At 33.9% G+C, this 22,394-nt stretch overlaps 1 protein-coding gene across 1 annotated transcript; it reads left to right on the plus strand.

Moving 5' to 3' along the window:
• The first annotated feature begins 18,250 nt into the window (after nucleotides 1-18,250).
• Nucleotides 18,251-20,309, plus strand: LOC101494108 (protein NODULATION SIGNALING PATHWAY 2-like). The gene has a single exon (XM_012712488.3). It carries the CDS (start codon nucleotides 18,596-18,598, stop codon nucleotides 20,096-20,098), a length of 1,503 nt encoding a protein of 500 aa, XP_012567942.1. The 5' UTR covers nucleotides 18,251-18,595; the 3' UTR covers nucleotides 20,099-20,309.
• The last annotated feature ends 2,085 nt before the right edge of the window (nucleotides 20,310-22,394 follow it).

The following is a 22,394-nucleotide window of genomic DNA, read 5'->3' on the forward strand; positions in this document are numbered from 1 at the left end:
TGAAAAACTTACCTGGAAGCCTTTATCACATAGTTGGCTTATACTTAGCAGATTGTGTTTTAGCCCTTCTACGTACAAGACATTTTTGATTACTGCAGTTGACTCATTGCCTATGTCACCAACACCACTTATCTTTCCTTTATTGTTGTCACCATATTTGACAAAACCTCCTTCCTTTAATGTTAGAGACAAGAATCTCGACTTGTCTCCTGTCATGTGCTTTGAGCATCCGTTATCTAGGTACCAAGAATGCCTATTGGATGTCAAGCACACCTGCAACACACAATCAAAATTTGATTTTAGGTACCCAATTTAAATTGGGTCCTTGGAGGTCAGTTTCAAATTTTTGTGTCTTTGCTATCCAAATCTGTTTCCATCCTCTGTTGGCTAGTTTTTTTAAGTTTACAATTAGAAACAAAATGTCCCTTTCTGCAACAGAAATGACATGAACCAGCAAAGGATGAACGTTGATTTGATTTAGTAAAGATGTCATACATATTCCTTGAACTAACAGATTTCTGACTATGTTTGACATTTCTGTTTTGCATATAACCAATACCACATCTAGTGTTATTCCTTTTAACATGCATATTTGGTTTATATCCAAGACCAGATTTTTCATTAACATGTCTCTGGTTGTTAACTATGACATTCAGTTTATCTTTACTACTAGTGAACTTCAATAAATCAGACTTTAATGATGCAACATTTTTTTCAAGTTCAATGCATCTTGCAGATTTGTCATGTGAATCCTTTTTCAGTTGTTCATACAAGTCCTCAATTTCCTTATGATCATTTTTCATTTGTTCACAAATCATACATTGTTGTTCAAGCATTTTCTTTGTACTCATTAACTGTTTAATAGAATTCACATACTCATCATGCAGTTCATTGAATGCTTCATGTAGTTCATCATAAGAGAGATTAGATTGAGAACTTACCTCACTTTCAGATTCTGAATCTATGTTTGCCATAAGACATAGATTTGCTTCTTCTTCTTCTTCTGAAGAGGCAGAGTCTTCTTTGTCATTCCATGCAATATATGCTTTTCTGGTTTTGGGAGCTGGTTCCTTGCCTTTAGTTTTTGCAGTTCTATTTTTTTTTTTTGCATTGTGTTGCCATAAGACATAGATTTGCTTCTTCTTCTTCTTCTGAAGAGGCAGAGGATTCTTCGTTGTCATTCCATGCAATATATGCTTTTCTGGTTTTGGGAGCTGGTTCCTTGCCTTTAGTCTTTGTAGTCCTATTTTTGTTTTGCAACTTGTAACACTCAGACTTTATATGGCATGTTTTACCACACTCATAACAGGCGATTGTCTTGCTGTCACTAGTCTTAGAACTTGATGGCTTTCTGAACTTGTTGTCTTTCTTTTTCAGATTTTTTTTAAACTTTTTGACAAGTAAACCAATCTCAGGCTCTTCGTCAGTCTCACTGCTTGACTCATCTGAGCAGCTTTCTTGTTTAGACTTTGATTGGTGCGTTTGGGCTTTCAAAGACAATCCTTTTCTTTTTCTGTCAGTCTGTTCAGCTTCACTCAGTCTATGAAGCTCCATCTCATGCTCTCTCAGTTTTCCAAACAGTGTTGCAATAGACAGGCTGCTAAGATCTTTTGATTCTGCAATGGCAGTTATCTTTGGCTGCCATTCTCTAGTTAAACACCTCATCACCTTGCCGATTTGTTGATCATTGTCAATCTCCTTACCTAGAGCATTTAGGTTGTTGACTATGTGAGTAAATCTTGTTTGCATGTCATTAATGGATTCATCTTTCTTCATGCTAAATAGTTCGTACTCATGCATGAGAGTATTTGTTCTGGCCCTTTTCACATCAGTAGTTCCTTCATGTGTTTGTTGAAGAGTGTCCCACATCTCTTTGGCAGTCTTGCAGTTTGAGACCCTGAAAAATTCATCAGCTGATAATGCAGAGGTTATTATGTTCTTAGCCTTAGCATTATATCCTACTTTCTTCTTATCATCCTCAGACCAGTCAGATCTGGGTTTAGGGATTAGTGAATCACTAGTCCCAGCTATTGTAGGTATGAAGGGTCCATTTTCTACAGCATCTAGAATATCAATACCACTAGCTTCTAGAAATATTAACATCCTATGTTTCCAATACATGTATGCGGCTCCATTGAAGGCAGGGGGCCTTGCAAGGGAAGCACCTTCTCCTAGAAATTCAACTGAGGCCATGTACTTTTATGAGAATTACTCTAAAAAAGGTAGGCTCTTAATGCCAATTGTTGTAAAAGATGACCTCTATTGTCTAAAAAGGTATATGACAGTTTTTAAAAAATGCAACAAGATTGATAATCAATTTAACAAAAGAACACTTTTATTAAACTAATGATCAATCACGGTCCCAAGGAATTGTTTCTAAGCGAAGGTTCACACTTACATGTATTGACTAATTACTAGTTCAGCATATACAGTAATTTTTCTACAAATTAATCAAGATACAAGCATGCCAATTTAACCATTCAAGCGATATCAATGAAAACAGAATACATCTATAGCATGCAATCAAGATTAACCATACAATCATACAATGATACAATACAAGATGGAAATAAAGAGTAAGGGATAGAGAGTAGTGCACCGATATTTTATACTGGTTCAGTCGTCTATCTGACGACCTACGTCTAGTCCCGAAATTAAACGATTTCGGCTTTTTCAATAGAATCTTCTAGAGTGTTTTACAGATGTTCCAGCGCTCTCGGCCTATCAATCTTAAAACTCTCTCTCTATTCTATTTCGCAACCACTGTATCCCAGAGTTTCTCTACAAACTCTTCCAAGATCACAGTAAAGCTTCTTCTTGATGAGCCCTCTCAACAATGAAGATAACTACCAGTTTCACTACTGGATTTTTATCAGTTATTTCTTTACAAAATCTTTTTTACAGAAAGTATAAAAGATATACAGAATTTGGTTCAATCACTTGCAATGAATCTCACACAAGAAGTTGTTTGCTCATTTGAGTGTTTGTGAGATCATTCTCTTTTTCTCTCAATAAGTATTTTTCAGCTTTCTATTGATTATGAATAATCATTGGATCTGGGTCTGAAAAAGCAATATCAAAGGTTATCCAAAATGTGAGAGAAAGTTGTTCACAGTGTTATCAAGTTCTCAGAGAAAGTGATTGAAAACCGTTTATATAGTTTCTGAAAAACAACATATAAATCGATTTCCCAATCGATGCATTAATGTAATAAAACAGGCTCAATCGATTTCCTAATCGATTATCGCAAGTCTTATTTTTCTTGAATCTTGAAACTACATAAACCAATGGATTACCTAATCGATTATTTTAATACACTTTTCAGAAAATTATGTGTAGTTTATATTTGAATCGATTGCATAATCGATTTAAGGTGTTTTGTTCCAACAAAGAGATCAAAACAATCAATTACTCAGTCGATTCATTAAGTCACATAATCGATTCATTAATACACATAATCAATTCATTAATACACATAATCGATTCATTAATACACATAATCGATTCATTAATACACATAATCGATTCATTAATACACATAATCGATTCATTAATACACATAATCGATTTGGCCATATACTGAGTGTTCAAATTTTTGTGTCAATCAATTTTCCAATCGATTTGGTTTAAAACAGGGATTTAGCTTATTTCAAGTAAATCAATGTGCCAATCGATTAAGTGTTATGTTTCTGAAAAGAGTGATTTTACAGTTTGTTCATTTCAATCGATTGCCTAATCGATTGATACCAAACTTGTTTCAATTGAATTTTTCATAATGGATTGTCCAATCGATTGTGTTTGTCACAGACCATGTTCCTTATGAAATCTTATTTATGAAATCGATTGGCCAATCGATTAGCTTATTAAATGGCTTGGCCCTGTGACTTGCACAATTGATTTTTCAATCGATGTATCCAATCAGCTTTAGTCTTTGTGATTTGAACAATCGATGTGCCAATCGATTAGCGTGCTAAAAGGCTTGCCTCTGACTTGCACAATTTTTATCAATGATAATGGATTGTCCAATCGATTGTGTTTGTCACAGACCATGTTCCTTATGAAATCTTATTTATGAAATCGATTGGCCAATCGATTAGCTTATTAAATGGCTTGGCCCTGTGACTTGCACAATTGATTTTTCAATCGATGTATCCAATCAGCTTTAGTCTTTGTGATTTGAACAATCGATGTGCCAATCGATTAGCGTGCTAAAAGGCTTGCCTCTGACTTGCACAATTTTTATCAATGATTGTGCCAGTCGATTGCCTAATCGATTGTTTAATCACAGATTACACATTTTCATACAACCCTTTTACCGAATCGATTTGCTCAGTAAATTTTCCAACTTTTGTTGATTCCTTGAGTTCCAAGCGATTGTCTCAAGTATGTAGAGTTGAGTTGTTGTTCTTGAAATCTTAATCAGTTAAAATGTTAGATTTATCTCATGATGTATGAACATTGTATGTTTGTTAATTATGTCAAAATTAGGATTAAGGGGACTTAAGTCCAACACTGTGTATGCACAAATAGATGATGTTCCAGAAAGTCGTACAATTGAAAGTTCTCAATCAGAACATTCAATTGAATCGAACAACGAACAAGAATCTTACACATCAGAGCATTCTACTCCAGCTCCTTCGTTGAGAAGTTCTTCTTGAACTCATATGCCTAACAAGAGGTATATGGAGTACTTTTGCTGACAGATGGAGGAGAGCCTGAAGACTATGCAGAGGCATGTCAGACCGTATATGCAAGAATGTGGGAGCTTGCCATGAAAGATGAGATGAAGTCTTTAATCTCTAATCAAACATAGGAACTAGCTGAGTTACCCATGGGAAAGAAGGCACTTCACAACAAATGGGTGTATCGAGTTAAGGAGGATCATGATGGCTCCAAAAGATACAAAGCACGACTAGTGGTTAAAGGATTCCAACAAAAGGAAGGAGTTGACTACAATGAGATTTTTTCTCCAGTTGTGAAGCTCAATACTATCAGGTCAGTGTTAAGTATTTTCGCCAATGAAGAACTCTTTCGTGAGAAGTTAGACACGAAGACTGTGTTTCTTCATGCACCAACCTGAAGGATTCCCAGAAAAAGGGAAGGAGAGTAAGGTGTGCAAACTAAAGAAGACCTTGTATGGTCTGAAACAAGCTCCAAGAAACTGATACAAGAAGTTTGAAAGCTTTATGCACAAGGAATATTTCCATAAATGCAACGCCGACCATTGTTGCTTCTTCAAGATTTATAAGTCCAGTTATATCATTTTGCTACTTTATGTTGATGATATGTTAATTAGTAGCAAGTTCAGATATGGACGAGATCAAAAACTTGAAAATGCAGTTGTCTAAAGAATTTGACATGAAGGACATGGGTACTGCAAAGAAGATCCTTGGAATTCAAATCACGAGAGATAAGCAAAAGAGAATTTTGCAGTTATCTCAAGAAGCGTACATCAACCGTGTTTTGCAAAAATTCAACATAGGTAACGCCAAACAGGTTAGCACACCTTTGGCAAGTCACTTTCGCCTAACCAAGGAACAATCACCTCGGACAGAGGAGGAAAGATAACCGATGGCTAAGATTCCATATGCTTCAGCCATTGGAAGTTTGATGTATGCAATGGTCTTGTTGGGGAGTCCGAGGGAGCCCAACATTCGGAATGGGCTAAACAAGGATTCATAAGAGACTTAGACACCACATCTCAACCCAAAACCTTAAGGCATTAGGTTTATGGGTCATTCTCCTTATATATCCAATATAGCCTCCATTCCTGGTCAATGTGGGACTAACCACTCATAATTGAATTCCAACACTCCCCCTCAATTATGAGTTCCCACCACTAGACTTGATCCAAGTCCTTTATTGACCACTAGACTTGATCCGAGTCTTTTTTGGTCCACCACTAGACTTGATCCAAGTCCTTTTTTTGCTCCCCCTCAAGCCAAACCAGGTACGAGGCTAGACATTTTCCATGCAATGGGAGTTTTTAGCAGGTTTATGTCAAATCCAGGTAAAGTTCATTGGGAAGCAGTAAAATGGATTTTGAGATATCTACGAGCCACCACAGAAAAGTGTTTATACTTCGGTATAGGAGAAATGAAAGTACAAGGCTACGTAGATCCAAACTTTGTAGGTGAGGTCGATCACCGAAGAAGTACCATTGGTTATATATTCACAGTTGGTACTATAACAATTAGTTGGATGTCGCGGATACAAAGGATTATTGCGTTATCCACAGCAGACGTTGAGTACGTAGTAGTAACAGAAGCTAGCAAAAAGATAATATGGCTTCAAGGGTTATTAACAGAGTTGGGTTTCATCCAAGAGCAAAGTGCTTTGTATAGTGACAGTCAGTGCACAATACATCTAGCAAAGAATTCAACATTTCATTCTAGAACATTGATCTTCGTTATCACTTCATCAAATCTCTGCTTGAGGATGAGATGTTGGCATTGAAAAAAAATTGAAGGAAATAGAAACCCAACAAACATGTTGACAAAAAGTAGTAACCATCGACAAACTCAAATTGTGCTCAACTTCAGTTGGCCTGCTAGAGTAACAGACCAGATAAGGCTGTTGCATGATCAAGGTGTGAAGACCGATTAAAATTAGTCTTCCAGGGTGAGATTGTTAAGACTTAGCTACTAAGAAAACTTAGTAACTAAGTAAACTTAGTAACCAAGTAAGATTGCTTAGTCAAGAAGCAAGTTTCTTAACCATGAAGGAAGTTTCTTAACCATGAAGTAACTTGGCCATTAAGAAACTTGCTCATGAAGCAAGGGATCTAAATCACATATAAATAGAGGTGATGGATGAACAGTGAAATTCATTCCAACCTAAAGAGAATTCAAACTTTGAGAGAATTTCAAGAGAGCTAGAAAGATTTCTATGATTGACATTCTTTGGTGTAATTGCGTTTTGGGTAGTGAGAGATTGTGAGTGTTTGTAAATATTTTGTGTAAATTTCCTTTTTTCAATATAAAGGTCTGCAGCATCCCGGAGACGTAGGCATATTTAGCCGAACTCCGATATCAATTTTGTGTGTTATTATTCTGCATGTTTACTTTCACTTGAATCTGACCACACAAAATTTTGCGTAGTTTCCTAACAGTTGGATTCCAAAGTTATAGAAAAGCCATGGTTCTTGGATAGTGGATGTTCAAGACATATGACAGGTGATAATAATTGCTTCATGTCCTTTGTCAAGAAAGATGGAGGATCAGTCACCTTTAGTAATGATAATCAAGCTCGGATTAAAGGTAAAGGAACAATTGGTAAGAAAATTTTTGCTCAAATAACTGATGATCAATATGTGGAAGATCTGAAACATAATCTCTTAAGCATAAGTCAACTATGTGACAATGGTTTTGAATTTATTTTCAAACCTAACCTATGTGAAATCATAAAAACAAATTATGGGGAAGTACTTTTTTCTGGAACTAGAAAGAAAAATATGTATTTTTATATCTTGAAGAATTACCTGACGAATCCTGCTTCAAGTCTATCAATAAAGATAAATGAATTTGGCATAAGCAGACAAGTCATGTTAGCATGAAAACCATTTCAAAAATTTCAAAATTTGAACTTGTTAGAGGATTACCAAAACTAAATTTTGAAAAAGATAAAGTATGTTAAGCATGTGCTAAGGGTAAACAAGTCAAAAGCAGTTTTCATTCAAAATAATTCATCTCCACAAACATAACTCTTGAGTTGCTTCACATAGATCTTTTTGGTCCTGTTAAAACAAAAAGTTTAGGAGGAATGAAGTATGGTTTTGTTATTGTTGATGATTTTCACAATACACTTGGGTGTTATTTTTAAAATAAAAAGATGATTCTTTTGATGCCTTCAAAATCTTTTGTAAAAAGGTATAAAATGAAAAAGATTCCAGCGTCATTTCTATAAGAAGTGATCATGTAGGAGAATTCATAAATTCTTTTTTAAACCCTTCCTTGAAGAACTTGACATTTCTCATAATCTATCATGTGAAAAATGGACTTGTTGAAAAAAAACATAGAACCTTACAATCTTGGAAGAATGTAATGTTTAAAAATACTTTTGGGCTGAAGCTATCAATACATCATGTTGCATTTTAAACTGTGTATCCATAAGAAAGATCATAAACAAGACACCATATGAAATTTGGAAAAATAGGAAGCCAAACATCTCATACTTTCATATTTTTGGTTGTTTTTGTTATATCATGAACAATAAAGAAACTCTTGAAAAGTTTCATGTAAAATCAGAGAAAGCTATATTTTTGGGTTACTCAACCGATTCTAAACGGTATAGTGTTTTCAATTTAAAAACCAGAATTATTGAAATCAGCATGCATATATTATTTGATGATCTTGATTTGAGTAAAAAAGATGAGGAAGAAGAACATTTTGGGCAACAGAAGCAACATAATGTTTTCCAGGAAACCCAGATTGATAAACAATCTCCATTTCATTCTCCTCCTAAAAGTTGGAGAGCGATTAGTGATCATCCTAAAAATCAAATCATTGGAAATAATGCTGATGGAATTAGAAAAAGTATGTCATTCAAGGAAGATGACAACAACAACATGGCAATGGTCTCCCAAATTGAACCAAAATCAATCAAAGAAGCCATAGCTGATCAATCTTGGATTAAAGCGATGAAGGAATAAATTCTTCAATTTGAAAAGAATGAAGTATGGAATCTGGTCTCAAATCCACAAGATCAAATCATCATAAGAACAAGATGGGTATTCAGAAATAAATTAGATGAAGAAGGTAAGGTTATGAGAAACAAATCAAGGTTGGTTGCTCAAGGTTACAATCAACAAGAAGATATAGATTATGATGAAACTTTTGCTCCCGTCGCAAGGTTAGAAGCCATACGAATTCTTCTTGCATATGCATCTCATAAACTTATTAAATTCTTTCAAATGGATGTTAAAAGTGCATTCTTAAATGGTTTTTCAAATGAACAAGTTTATGTGCGTCAACCTCCTGATTTTGAAGATCAATCAAAACCAAATCATATTTTTAAACTCACCAAGGCTCTATATGCTTTAAAACAAGCACCAAGAGCTTGGTATGAACAACAATTCCTTTTTAATCAAAAACAGATTTTCTAGAGGAAAGATTGACACTACCTTGTTCAAGAAAAATGATAAAAATGATTTACTTATTGTTCATGTGTATGTTGATGATATTATCTTTGGCTCAACTAATGAGAAAATGTGTGATGCTATTTCCAAACTCATGCAAAATAAATTTGAAAAGAGTATGATGGGAGAATTAAGATATTTTCTTGGCTTGCAAATTAAGCAAACTAAAGATGAAATTTTTATATGTTAAGAAAAATATATAAAAGATCTCTTAACAAAATATAAATAAATGAAGCCAAAATCATGATTACTCCCATGCATCCATCTTCTTTATTAGACAAAGATGAAAATGGAAAATCTATTTTTGAAAAAGAGTACAAGGGTATGATAGGATCTTTGCTTTATTTAACTGCTAGTAGACCTGACGTTGTGTTTGCAGTAGGATTATGTGCTAGATTTCAACCAGCACCTAAAGAATCTCACTTAACAACCATAAAAAGAATTTTTAGATATCTCGTTGGTACTACTGATCTTGAACTTTGCTATAGAAAAGATTCTCATTTTGATCTTGTAGTTTAATGCGACGCTCATTATGCTGGAGATAAAATTGAACGAAAAAGTACAACTGTAGTGTGTCAGTTTCTTGGAGAAGCATTGGTAAGCTGGTCGTGCAAAAAAAAAAAAACATGATTGCTCTCTCAACAACCGAAGCTGAATATGTCTCAGTTGTGAACTAATGCTGTCAAGTTCTTTAGATAAAAAATCAACTTGAAGACTACTCTGTAAGTTATTCAAGTGTTCTAATTTAACTGTGATAATACAAGTGCTATAAATCTGTCAAAAAGTTCTATTCAACATTCAAGATCCAAACACATAGAAATAAAGCATCATTTCATTCATGATCATGTTAATAAAAAGGAAGTTGAATTAATCTTTGTTGACACTCAAAATCAACTAGCTGATATTTTTATCAAACCCCTTGTAGAGGAAAGTTTTAATATTATCAAGGAAAAATTGAGAATAAATAAAAATCTAATCAATTTGCATTAATTCTATTTATGCATAAACGAAGAATGTTAAACGTTATGCGTTTCCTGCGAGCATCATTTTCAGTTTTGCTCTTCAGCACGTATCATTCTCCCTTTTTTCTTCAAAAATCAGCAAAATCTCTTTTGTGTGACATTAATGAGACGCGTTTTCTTGTCTGCAAAAGTAACTGTCGCGCTGTAATTTCTCCTCTTTCCCAACACCAATCAATCACTTCACTTTCCCCAACAACGTGTAAAACTGCAAAATCATCATCACTATTATTCACCTTCCCTAAAAATAGTTTCTTCATCTTCCAAAAACTGCAAACCTCTCAAAACCTTCAAACTATTTTCTGCAAAAAAAAAAGAAAAAACTAAAATGGCTAGTACTAAAATGACTGCTTAGAAGAATGTGTGCCCTGATAAACCTTTATCTTCATCACCCATTTCATCTTCACCATTTTACAATTGTTCACCCTCACCTCCACCAAGACTGTCTCCTCCTCACAAATCTTATGATAAAACTTTCTCAGACTACTTATCTTCTTCCCATAACTCTAGCCCTAGACAAAATTCCAACCCTAACTCTATCTCTCTCAATCCATTGTCAATCGTTCTTCCCCTTCTCTTCCAATGTCCCGCTCCAAACCTAAATGAAGTCCCTCATCACCTTCGGTCATCCTTCCCTAAACCGATGAAGCCAAAGAGACGCTCTATGAGAGTATCGACTAGAATCGATACCTCAAAGGCTAAACCCTCCAAATCTACAATCTTCATCATCTCTGACATTGACGATTCTGAACCTTCAACTCCAACTCCAAACTCTACAAAAAATTCATCACCTCTCACACCATCTGAACCATCCTCATCCTCATCCTCATTCCAAACTGAACCTTCTTTCTCCACAACTCCAAACCAAAAGAGAAAATCAATGAATGAAATTTTTTCTCATCTTCAAAACCCTCATCGAAACAAAAGTTAAAGGTCAAAACTACAATTACTCTATCTCAGTTTTTGGCCAAAAATAAGTTAAAAAACCCTCAAAGAGACAAAACAATTGCTCCCAAGAAAAAGGCTCGAGAAAGTTCTCCACCTTCTCCAAAACGTTCTCCTTCTACTTCACTAGAACATTATGCTCCTCCTATTGTAAATCCATAACGTTCTCTATCTCCCACCTACCCTCCCAAAACTGACCCTAAAATACGCTTCCCTGCACTCATTCCATCAACCCTAAAGAAAATCTATGCTGAAAAATGGGTTGAGCGGCCTATTGGAATTGGTATAGTTTTCTTGCTTGAAAACCTGCTTATCGAAGGCACCTCTATAGAAAACCATACAGATGCTCTTGGCTTGACCTAATTTCTACAAATCTCTGACTTCTATTACTCGGATGTGGCGAGGGCCTTCTACTGTAGAGCTCAAACCTTTTCTGAGAAGTCACTGTTAGTGACAACTCTCAAGGGTATTGATATTCGTTTAACCCCTGATATTCTCACCATCATCCTCGACCTGCCAAATGATGGACCTTTCGTCTTTGGAAAGAACTGGTATTTAGTTCTCAATTTGAACATGAAGGACGTTCTTGCTGAAATCTTTCAAGGGAGTTGCAAAAACCACTTGTCTACATCATTAAAGCCCATATGCAAGGTGTTTAACATCATCAGCCGACATTCCATCCTTTCGCACTATGGAAGTCATGAGTACGTCTCTAACAACAATGCTCTAATCATTCATCTTCTCCTCAAGTACAAGAGGGTCAATCTACTTGTCGTCATTCTTCAAAATATGCTTGCTGCCACCACGAAGGACTACAAGAAAAAACAGTCCCGTATGGCATGCTTTTGTCACAAATATTTAGGTATTTTGAAGTCCCCCTATCCTCTAAAACCTCCACCATCAAGATCTCAAAATTTTCATCAAAGAATGTGTCTCATATGAAGAAGCAGTCTTCAGCAAAACACATTCCAAAATATGCAATTCCCTCCATCTCTCTCAAGAGAAAGCATTTTGTGTGCAAATCTGGTGCATCCACTACTTTCCCAAGAGAACAGTCTCCACCACCTACACAAGATCATTCTCCACATCATTCTACTGAACAAACTGCTAAAAAATGTTCTCCACCTCTTGCTCGAGAACTTTCTCCATCCAGCACAATCCAAACAACCACTAACGAACGTTCTCCATTCTCCCCTCCTCAACAAGCAGCTTAAGAACGTTCTACCCCAATCATTCTCCCTTCATCCTTTCAACCCACATCATATGCTGCACCTACTATCCTCCCTCACTATAATCCACTGAGTGACATGTGTGCTCAACTATCATTTCACACTTCATCTATCATGTCACTAGCCTTCGTTTCCCCTCAAAAGACTACTTCTTTCATATTCAGTATTAGTCAATTTCATAACCTTCCCGACAAACTTGGTCAATCCAGCCATCCCCCAACATCACCAGGCACGACCCTTCCCACCTCGTTTGCAACTCTTTCATCCTTATGCACCTCTATAGCTCCATCTCACTCCACTATTCCCATAACACCCAAAGACGTCTCCAAAAGCCTGGATAAGCGTAAAAAAGTCCAGCAAGACTCCACAAACCAATCCATCATGGCACGACAAATACATCAAGACAGGGAGTTTGCAACTCTAAGGGAATGGATGACCACCCAGCTTGCTCCAAAGTTAAGGATTGATCCTCATCCTTTGGTTCCTCCTCATTCCTTCTATGTTATCCCAAAACATTCAAGATTGTCGTCATCTGAAGGATCATCTCCCTCTCTCTTTAATCTAATATGTACTTAAGAAGTCCTTTAGTAAATTGTACTTCTGCATATTTTAAAACTATTTGAATCTATGCCTAATTGACTGTATGTAAATTTGCCTTTAGATGCAATTAATAAAATGATATTTTGATACAAACATCTGAAGCATATTTTGAGGGGGAGCTATTAAGCTTTCTATGATTGAAATTAGAATCAAAATTAAAATTTAAATTAACATATTTGTCATCATCAAAAAGGGGGATATTGTTGAGGCAAAATCCCAAATTAATATTTTGATGTAAACAAATAATAGTTAATTAAAGACTCTAATTATGATTCAAAATCATGTGTTAATTTAACATGTGCTTTTGAGTGTAATAATCCAAGATAGGTACAAAGCAAATGCAATCGAAATCAGTTTAAAGAAAGTGCTAAACATGAACTAAACTGAACCAAGAACGTGCTTGACATAATCTGGAAAACCAAGAATGTTCTCCACGATTCTGTTGTTTTCAACAAGCAAGATCGAATTAGTTTTTATGCAAGGAAAGCTCTTGCAAACCACGAATGGATTTCCAGTTCATATACTATGAATGTACAACTCTCATATGGGCAAAAGAATTACTCAAAAGGATCAAAGATTAAAAGGCACAACTCAAAGTAAAAGTGACAAATGATCATTCTCAAGCAGTGTAACATCAGTCTCCAAATGATAAACATTCTCCAGCTTATTACACATGATCTTCAACAGCAAACATCATTCTCCAGCATGATTAACAGTTGTCTCCATAATGATCAACATCATTCTCCAATTATGATGACATCAGTTCATAATGATACGAACATTCTCCAGCTTACTGACCATCATTCTCTAGCCTTGTTGCATCATTCTCCAGCCTATTATGCACGAATTAAATGGCAGTCTTAATCTAAATTGATTAAGCACATTTATGAGATGTTTGTGTGCATAAACAAAGGATCATCACAATCAAGAATGAGAAGCTTCAAATCAAATATTATTAACATAGAACCAGAAACACAGAATGTTCAAGACAAGAACATTCATAGTTTAAAAGACTGGTCTTTCGTCAAGTTTAACACATGACAGCCAAACACCTTTTCAACGATCATAATAGCAGTCATAAGTCTTTTATGAAGTCTATAAAAAGAACCCCAAACTCAAGGAAAACGCAGAACTTCAAGCGCTAAGAGAATCTATCAATCACATACACTTATGTACTTGAAAGCTTCTCAAATACAAAAGAATCAATTATGATTTCATCTTCATATATCCATATCATATTATTGAATTCTTTTATCAAGAATCTATTCTCAAAGACGAGTTGAGCACAATCAGATTATACCAATCTCTCTAAATCATTATTGTGTAAACTCAATACTATAAGGATTGTTTATAGTTTGAGTAGTTTTGTAAAAATCCTTTTATGGTTAAAAGGTGAACTGTAAAATCCTCTCAAGATTGATAGCTCACTTGATTGAATCCTTTCTAGGTGGAAACGAATTGCTGTTACATATCAAGGTTGATCTTAACAAAAACTGTGTAAAACCAAGAACGTTTTAAAACTCAGAACATTCTTCGTTTGAACACTTAGCGGAAAATCTCACAGTTGTGAGGACTGGACGTAGCCCAAGTTGGGTGAACTAGGATATATCTTTATGTGGTATCCATTCCTTATCTCTATTTACTTTCAGCCATTTTAATTATCAAGTTAAATAGAGAAGCTAAAACTGTGATTTTAACTAACCAAGAACGTTATCCGTTTTCTGTTTCCAGAACTAAGAACATTCTCCGTTTTTCTGTTTTCATAACCAAGATCAATCTTGAGTTATTTTCTTAAAATTTTAATAGGAAATTTTAAATAGATAAATTTACAATTCAAACTCTCTTCCTTGTAAATTGACATTTCTACTTCACATTTGTTAGGGGTATGCTGCAAATCTTGATCAACAAGAGAATGACATTGATGATGATGAAGGTTGCACAAATAAATTCTAAAGCATGTGTATCACACTAAGCTTTAGATTCGATTATCCCCATCAATCTATATATATTGGATGCAAACAGGTTAACCATCGAATCCCCTTAAGGATACTTTGTATTCCTTGAAGTGAATTGCACATTTACATCAATCCTATCGGTCAATGATAGTTTACAAAATAAAGTTCCTTCAATTACTCTCGTGCACTAGAGAAAAAAAAATTCATTCATGTAACATGAAAGTTGTGTTCTCCTTTTTGTCTGTAAAAAATTTTTATTTATAGAGAAACTCAAATCAATTGGTGAAAGAAAACAACTATTGAAAAAGATTGTAACCTTTGAGAACTTAACAGATGCATTGGTTCGATGACTGACAGATGTATTAAACCCAAGCAATGCAACCACCATTTAACCAAGTGATACATTAAGTTATTTAACTTTGCTACATTAATAGCTATTAAATAATTTCAAATATATTTTGGAAATCCCCCTCACAATTAACGTGAGAAATCAACGATCACAGGGAAGTTGATATTAATATCCAAATTATACTTTACTTGTCTCCAAATTTATTTTGTTTACAAGATTAACAAATGTAGCAAAGTACTAGTAAATAAACATAGCACTTTTACTAAACTAACTTTTTTTTTTAATTATTTAATATTTTACAAAAGCAAAACTAAGCATATTCCTTAATAATTAAATTTGTGCACTCAATGACCAAACCCTAGCCAAATCTATTGCATCGTCGTCATCCCTAGTGTAATCTTCCATTGCACTTTGTTTTAGCATTATCGTTCGTGGTCACCCGAAAACCTACTGCTTCACCTTTCATCTCATCGCTTTAAATTCGTGAAGGTCCAAAATCGATCCCTAATCGCGTTGCCATTTTCATAGACCTCTTTGTTGCCTTTGCCAAGTTTTCATTTGTTATTCTCGTATATAGTAGTTATCTTAACTTTGAGTGCTAATCAGATGGAGGAATCAATGTGATAGCTAAGATGCTCATGAATTTGATAGACCCTCCTTCTGAGAAGAATAACCCAATGTTGACTAAAAGTAACTAGATCCAAGCAAGTTTAATAATTGCAACATTATTAATGCATCTCAAAGATCTAATTTCAAGATCACTTTCATTAAGAGGATGACACATTTTATGTCAGACAACAATAACTATGTTTCTATTCTCAATATTATCAGACCAGATGAAATTTCTAATCTATTTGTCTACATCTTTGAGAAGAGAAATTTGTCAAGAATATATGTAAAAAATATAAATCAACATGCTATAAATGACACTTTTCACCGATTCAAATTATATTTGTCATTGAGAGTAGAGATGCATTCTAAGCTGCAGTTTCACCAATTAGTTGTAAATAAGCAACTTTAGATATTCTCTTGAAAATAAGTATAATTGAAGAAAAAACTTTTTGGACCATTTCAATATAAATAATTGTACAAAAACATATAAATTATTGATTCCCTTTTTAGTGCAAATAATCGAAGAAAAATGTAGGAATGAATGGAAGCCTATAATGTTTTATAAAAAGTTACGATAATAAAATTGCACGTACGTGTTCATATTTAAAAGACCTAAACTGCTGGAATACATTGTTCATGTAGCTATTCGATCTTTTTGAACTTATTCTTTGAGAAACAAAATGATTAAATATTATTGAGTTATTTATATCATAGATTTCATTGCTTAGTATTAGAAACATTATAATTAGAGATTAATTTTATTTTTCCCTTCTCTAATCTTATATGTTGATAATTATAAAAATGGTATTAATTAAATAATTTTGATAAAAACTTTACATGAATAAATTTAATTATAGAGATGAAAGATTTATATAAGATTGCATAGATTATAGATTATGAGAATAAATTTTAAAATCTAATGATTTATTTTTCATTGAATGTTAAAATTCACTCACACAAACAATATATGTGAATTAATATGAAATAAAAAAAAAAACATAACTATTTACATAACAAGCAGATAAAATTTTGTGAAATAAAAGTAGATAAATTTTTATAAAAAAATTATTTATTACAAACAAAGGACCTGAGTTGTCACAACTTATTTTAAATATAATCAATTAATTTTTTTAAATAATTATTTTTACAAATTTTCATCGACTTTGACATATCTTTTAAAACAATTAGAATATATAAATAACCTAAATATGCTGAAAATAAATATTTGTTTTGAACAGTTTATGATAAAAAATGATCTTTTTGATAGATGGTATTTTTTATTAAAAAAAAAAGGTGTTTATTGCTATACATAAATATAAAATAACTCTTTTTTTTTTAATAATCTATGATAATTAATCTTTAAATTAGTAAATGTTTTAATATTTTTATATAGTCAACAACAAATGATCCATAAATATAATTATCAAATTAAATCCACAACTTTAAAAAGAGTTATACTAATATTTAAATTATAAACAATACAGATTTGTATAACATACACTTTTATTTATGTAAGAATAACAAAGTAAATTCTTAAATATCCATGATATAAGTTGGGTACAATACTTACTAGAAATCAACTTAAAATTTACATTTATTTCTAAAGTAGTTAAATATAAAAAGATGATATGATTTGAAATGATTAGATGCGTTAAATATTAAATGCAACAAAGTTAGGAGATATTATACTGTCCTTAAAAACAATTGTGATCAAGTACAAAGTACTGATGTCATTGTCTTAATTTAATCTCAAGATACTCGAATATTCTTAACCACTTTATAGAAACTTAATTTGTTATTTTAAAAACATAATTGTGTACAAAAAAAGGTGGCGTGTGTGTCCTAAACATGATTATTTCCATTTCCATTTTCTTTTTTCAATTTTCATTTTAGTTACTTTTTTTTATCGGTAAGTAGTCATGATTACAATAATAACTGTTAAGGATAATTTTTCTTAAGTATTATCATTTTTTTTTCTACATATTTTAGTTTGTGTAAAATTAATGGATAAATCAAATATAAACAGAAGTAATATCTAAAAAATGAATGTATTTAGTTTAAAATTTAAATGAGATGTATCGATTTAAAATTCGAACAATTACACTATTTCTTAAAATCCTGATTTTGTGTGTGCATTTTATACTATCAAAATGACAAATGCAAGACATAATTGAAGAGATTAGTGTTTATAATTAATTATAAAAGTAACTTAATATATCAAAAGATAATATAATAAAGAAAGTTTGAAATCAAATATAAACAAAAGAGTGTAGTCATAAATAGTGGACTAAAATATAAATACAATTTAACTAATTCACCGTATTTATTGATATTATCATAAAAAAATTCTTCAGAATAACCATGAATCCATTGGAAATTATAAACTTGAATATCATATCGTGTCGGTACTTATTTTTCGGGTCTGATTGTTATATGCGGTCTTCTTAGCAGATATGGTTGTTTGGGGATCTTTTTGTATAAATATACTGTAGTTGCAATTTAATTTTAGTAGTAAGTTTTCTTACACAATTCAACCTAAGGGTTAGATAAGTTTTAAATCTTGTTGGTGTTTTTTATAACAAAATAAATCTTGTTCCAAGTCCAACACCTTTCTTCTACTTTCTCTATCCCAACCACTTTATAAATCTCTGGCTCCATTCCTTCACAAATATGGCGCAACTTGGTGTCACACTTTACTTAATTAACTATCTCCCACTTTTCTTACATCTCCGTGCTACGTGTCATCCGGTATGAACATGAACATGGAAACTGACTTGGACATGGTCATGGATGGAGTCCCCAATATCCTGGAACTCTCTAATTACAGTTACAGTACAACAACCACGCATACATCTGATGACGAAGCCACATGGAACAACAACTTGTCCCCACTCATCGACTTAGATTTCTTCACTGCCGATCAAGATCACTTCCATGACTTCATTCATTCCCTCACCAACGATGGAATCACAGCCGTTGATTCAAATCTAGTTAATACTATCACAGACCAAGAAGAAGAAGAATCCATTGGCTATGAGTCCAACTCCAATTCCTCAACCGAAGAAGACCACGACAGAAAGGGCCTCCGTCTAGTGCACCTGCTTATGGCGGCGGCGGAGGCCCTGACAGGCACCAACAAGAGCCATGATTTGGCTCGAGTAATATTGATTCGGCTCAAAGAATTAGTTTCCCCCACTCACGGCACCAACATGGAGAGACTCGCGGCGTATTTTACCGACGCCCTCCAAACTCTACTAAACGGCACCAACTGTGCGCACTCCACCAATCACCATAAGCTTTGCGTTCTCTCTGGACCCCACCAAAACGACATACTCTATGCGTTTCAGCTTCTTCAAGACATGTCTCCCTATGTAAAGTTCGCGCACTTCACAGCCAACCAAGCTATCCTCGAAGCTGTGGTCCATGAACGAAGAGTTCACATCGTGGACTATGACGTCATGGAAGGGGCCCAATGGGCTTCACTTATTCAATCATTTTCATCACGAAAGGACGGCCTTCCAGGCCCACATCTTCGCATCACTGCATTGTCTAGAAACAGCGGACGTGGCAGTGGGCAGAGATCCATTGCCACTGTTCAAGAAACTGGACGACGGTTAACGGCGTTTGCTACTTCTGTTGGTCAACCGTTTACTTTTCATCAATGTAAGTTGGATTCGGAAGAAACATTTCGAACGTCTTCGCTGAAGCTTGTTCGCGGTGAGGCGTTGATGTTTAATTGTGTGATGCATTTGCCTCATCTCAGTTACCGCTCATCAGATTCGATTTCTTCGTTTTTTAATGGTGCTAAGGAGTTAAGACCAAAGCTTGTGACATTAGTTGAGGAGGAGGTGGGGCCCCTTGATGATGCTGGCTTTGTGGGCCTGTTCATGGATTCGCTTCACCGTTACTCGGCGATGTATGATTCACTTGAGGATGGGTTTCCTATGAATAAATGGTCCAGGAGTTTGGTGGAGCGAGTGTTTTTGGGCCCATTAATAACGGGCTCAGTGGCCCGATTGTACATTACCGGTGAAGTGGAGGAACAAGAGAGGAGTTCTTGGGGGGAGTGGTTGAGTGCGTCGGGGTTCAAGGGTGTTGCTTTAAGCTACGGTAACTATTGCCAAGCGAAGTTGTTACTTGGTCTTTTTAATGATGGGTATAGAGTGGAGGAGGTGGATAACAATAAGTTGGTGTTGGGTTGGAAATCAAGGCATTTGCTTTCAACTTCTATTTGGAGTTTTATGTTAGAGTGATCAGATATTGATTTTTAGTTTCTTTTTCTTTTCTTAACTTTTGAAAACTAAAATTAAAGTAACAAGCTTCATATGTGGGACTATCTTACTAGTGCAACGATACTTTTACAAATTGTGACCTTGTTGGGACTCTCCTTCAAGTTATTTGTTCTGCTTGTTTGTTTGTTTGTGTGTTTTGTGTTTGTTATTTCCCAAGATTTTCTTATGTTTACTTTCTTCTCAATTCAAATAGTTGTTTTCTTCGTTGATTAAATGAAAGTTAGAAGAATAGCTAAACCATGGTTGGTTGACTACTATTAACCTATGGTAGGTTTCAACTTCCTTTCAATAAAGAGTAGATAGATGATTAGAGTTCCACTAGAGTTTTCTAATTTAAAAAATGAATTAGTTTTCACTCAAATTCTTCATTGATTCTAATGGGCTCAGTGCCTACAATTTAAAGGAAAGGTTTAATCCTTGAAATTACATCTCTGTCATCCAGGTATGAACAAGGAACTATAGGGAAATACAAACAAACATATGATAAATAATAAGAGATACTCAATACTATAGTTTTTCTTAACAAGAAAGTTTGTAAACCAAAAAGGCTATTTGAATGGCTTAGTTCGGGCCAAGTTCTTATTAGCAATCACTGACCCAAAATTAAGTAACCTTGTGGTCAGGTTCAAGTTTAATGTTGGTGGTAGGTCTGTCATGCTTGATAAATAATGGAAAGTTTTACTCCGTATCCTCCACACTCATACTCTTATTCCCACATTTTATAAAACTATTTATTTTATTTTTTTTTAAATAATAATAATAATAATTTTTTTCTACCCTACTAAATTTAATTTGAATTCTAGAAAACTCTAAAAAAAGTTTAACGAAATACATGTTTTTTTTTATAAAAACAAATTGAACTTTGTACTGAAAAACATAAAAAAAAAAAATTTCGGTACACAGCTTAAATTTTTTAAAATACATCTGTGTACCGCAAAACTTGAAAAAACATATTTGTATATCGAAAAACTTGAAAAAAGTTTGCCAGTTCGCAAAGGTTAGGGGATGCAAGGGATTTAATGCTCTATCACGATTTGTAGTACTTATACTCCATATAAAAAAAATAACGGTCGTGTAAATAAAATATGCTAAGAATATGAATAAAACGCATATGCTAGTAAATTAATATTACCCCAAAAATGGGGTCCGCATGTTTAGCTACAAAAGTGCTCCACTCTTCAATTGATATGTAGTGTTTATATATGTTCGGAGCTTCGACATTCAAATTTTTCCGTCAGCATCTTAAAAGTAGTACTTTGTCAAGTGAGATCTAAATCCTCTATGTAATTTACCGACAACTCTAAGTACATAATTTTTTCGCACATACTCAACGTTAAAACCCGACTACAAACCAAATAAAGAAATAATTTAAGTAAAAGTATTTCAATGAAAAAATGCTAACTAACAAATAAGTGTAGTAAAAAAGTTACATGTATATCACTTCACATGATATCTTTAGCTTCCTTCAAAGTTTTATCTCTCCAATCATCAATTGTAATTGGGATATTCTAACGAACAACTGCACCAATATAACTTACCATCATGGAACTCTTGAGCTGAATTGGCTGGCCACTTTGATTCTATCCTACCTAATAAAATCATAGAGTAAATGCATGCTTTCAAAAAAGATAAAAAGTAAATTCTAAACAAAGTATAGTATACCTCAAATTTAATTCCACTAATTCTTGCTTTGATGACCTTATGCATAATAGTCGCCTCACACTTAACTTCATTTTCATAACTATGAGTAGTGACATTTTCCTCATTTTGACGAGCACAATCATCATCGAAATCCATTTATCTACATATTTTACACAATAGAATTATTAAAGTAGTACAAGCATATACAAAAATTAATAAACAGCAATAGGGCACAAGTATGACAAAAGTAAGAAACTATGTGTGCTGTAATTTATAAGAGTTATAAAAGTAGAGTAATAAATTATATGTGCTGCTTTTATAATTCCAAGTAATTATCCATTTAGTCATTAGGAACAACTAGGGCGTACCCAAGAGGGAAGAAAAAATTGTTGGAGGAAGTCATTAAAAAAATTAGGGATTAAAGAGATTAAAAGAGGGAAAAATTATTTAGAAATTAAGTAGAAAAAAATGAGGTGAAACATAAAAATACAAGAGAACTCTCTAAGGCGTACACATCAGCTTTTTTGCTGAGGTGGGATATATTTGCACATGTGGAAGAAATTACTGTGAGGTGGCATGGAAGTTTGTTTTAAATATATATAATAGATATGTGCTT

This window comes from Cicer arietinum, chromosome 2 (genome assembly GCF_000331145.2).
Source record: "Cicer arietinum cultivar CDC Frontier isolate Library 1 chromosome 2, Cicar.CDCFrontier_v2.0, whole genome shotgun sequence".
In the NCBI taxonomy this organism is placed as follows: Eukaryota; Viridiplantae; Streptophyta; class Magnoliopsida; order Fabales; family Fabaceae; genus Cicer; species Cicer arietinum.

Bases quoted from the DNA above. Each gene is read 5' to 3' on its own strand.
- LOC101494108 (XM_012712488.3), top strand. From the start codon at position 18,596: ATGAACATGAACATGGAAACTGACTTGGACATGGTCATGGATGGAGTC.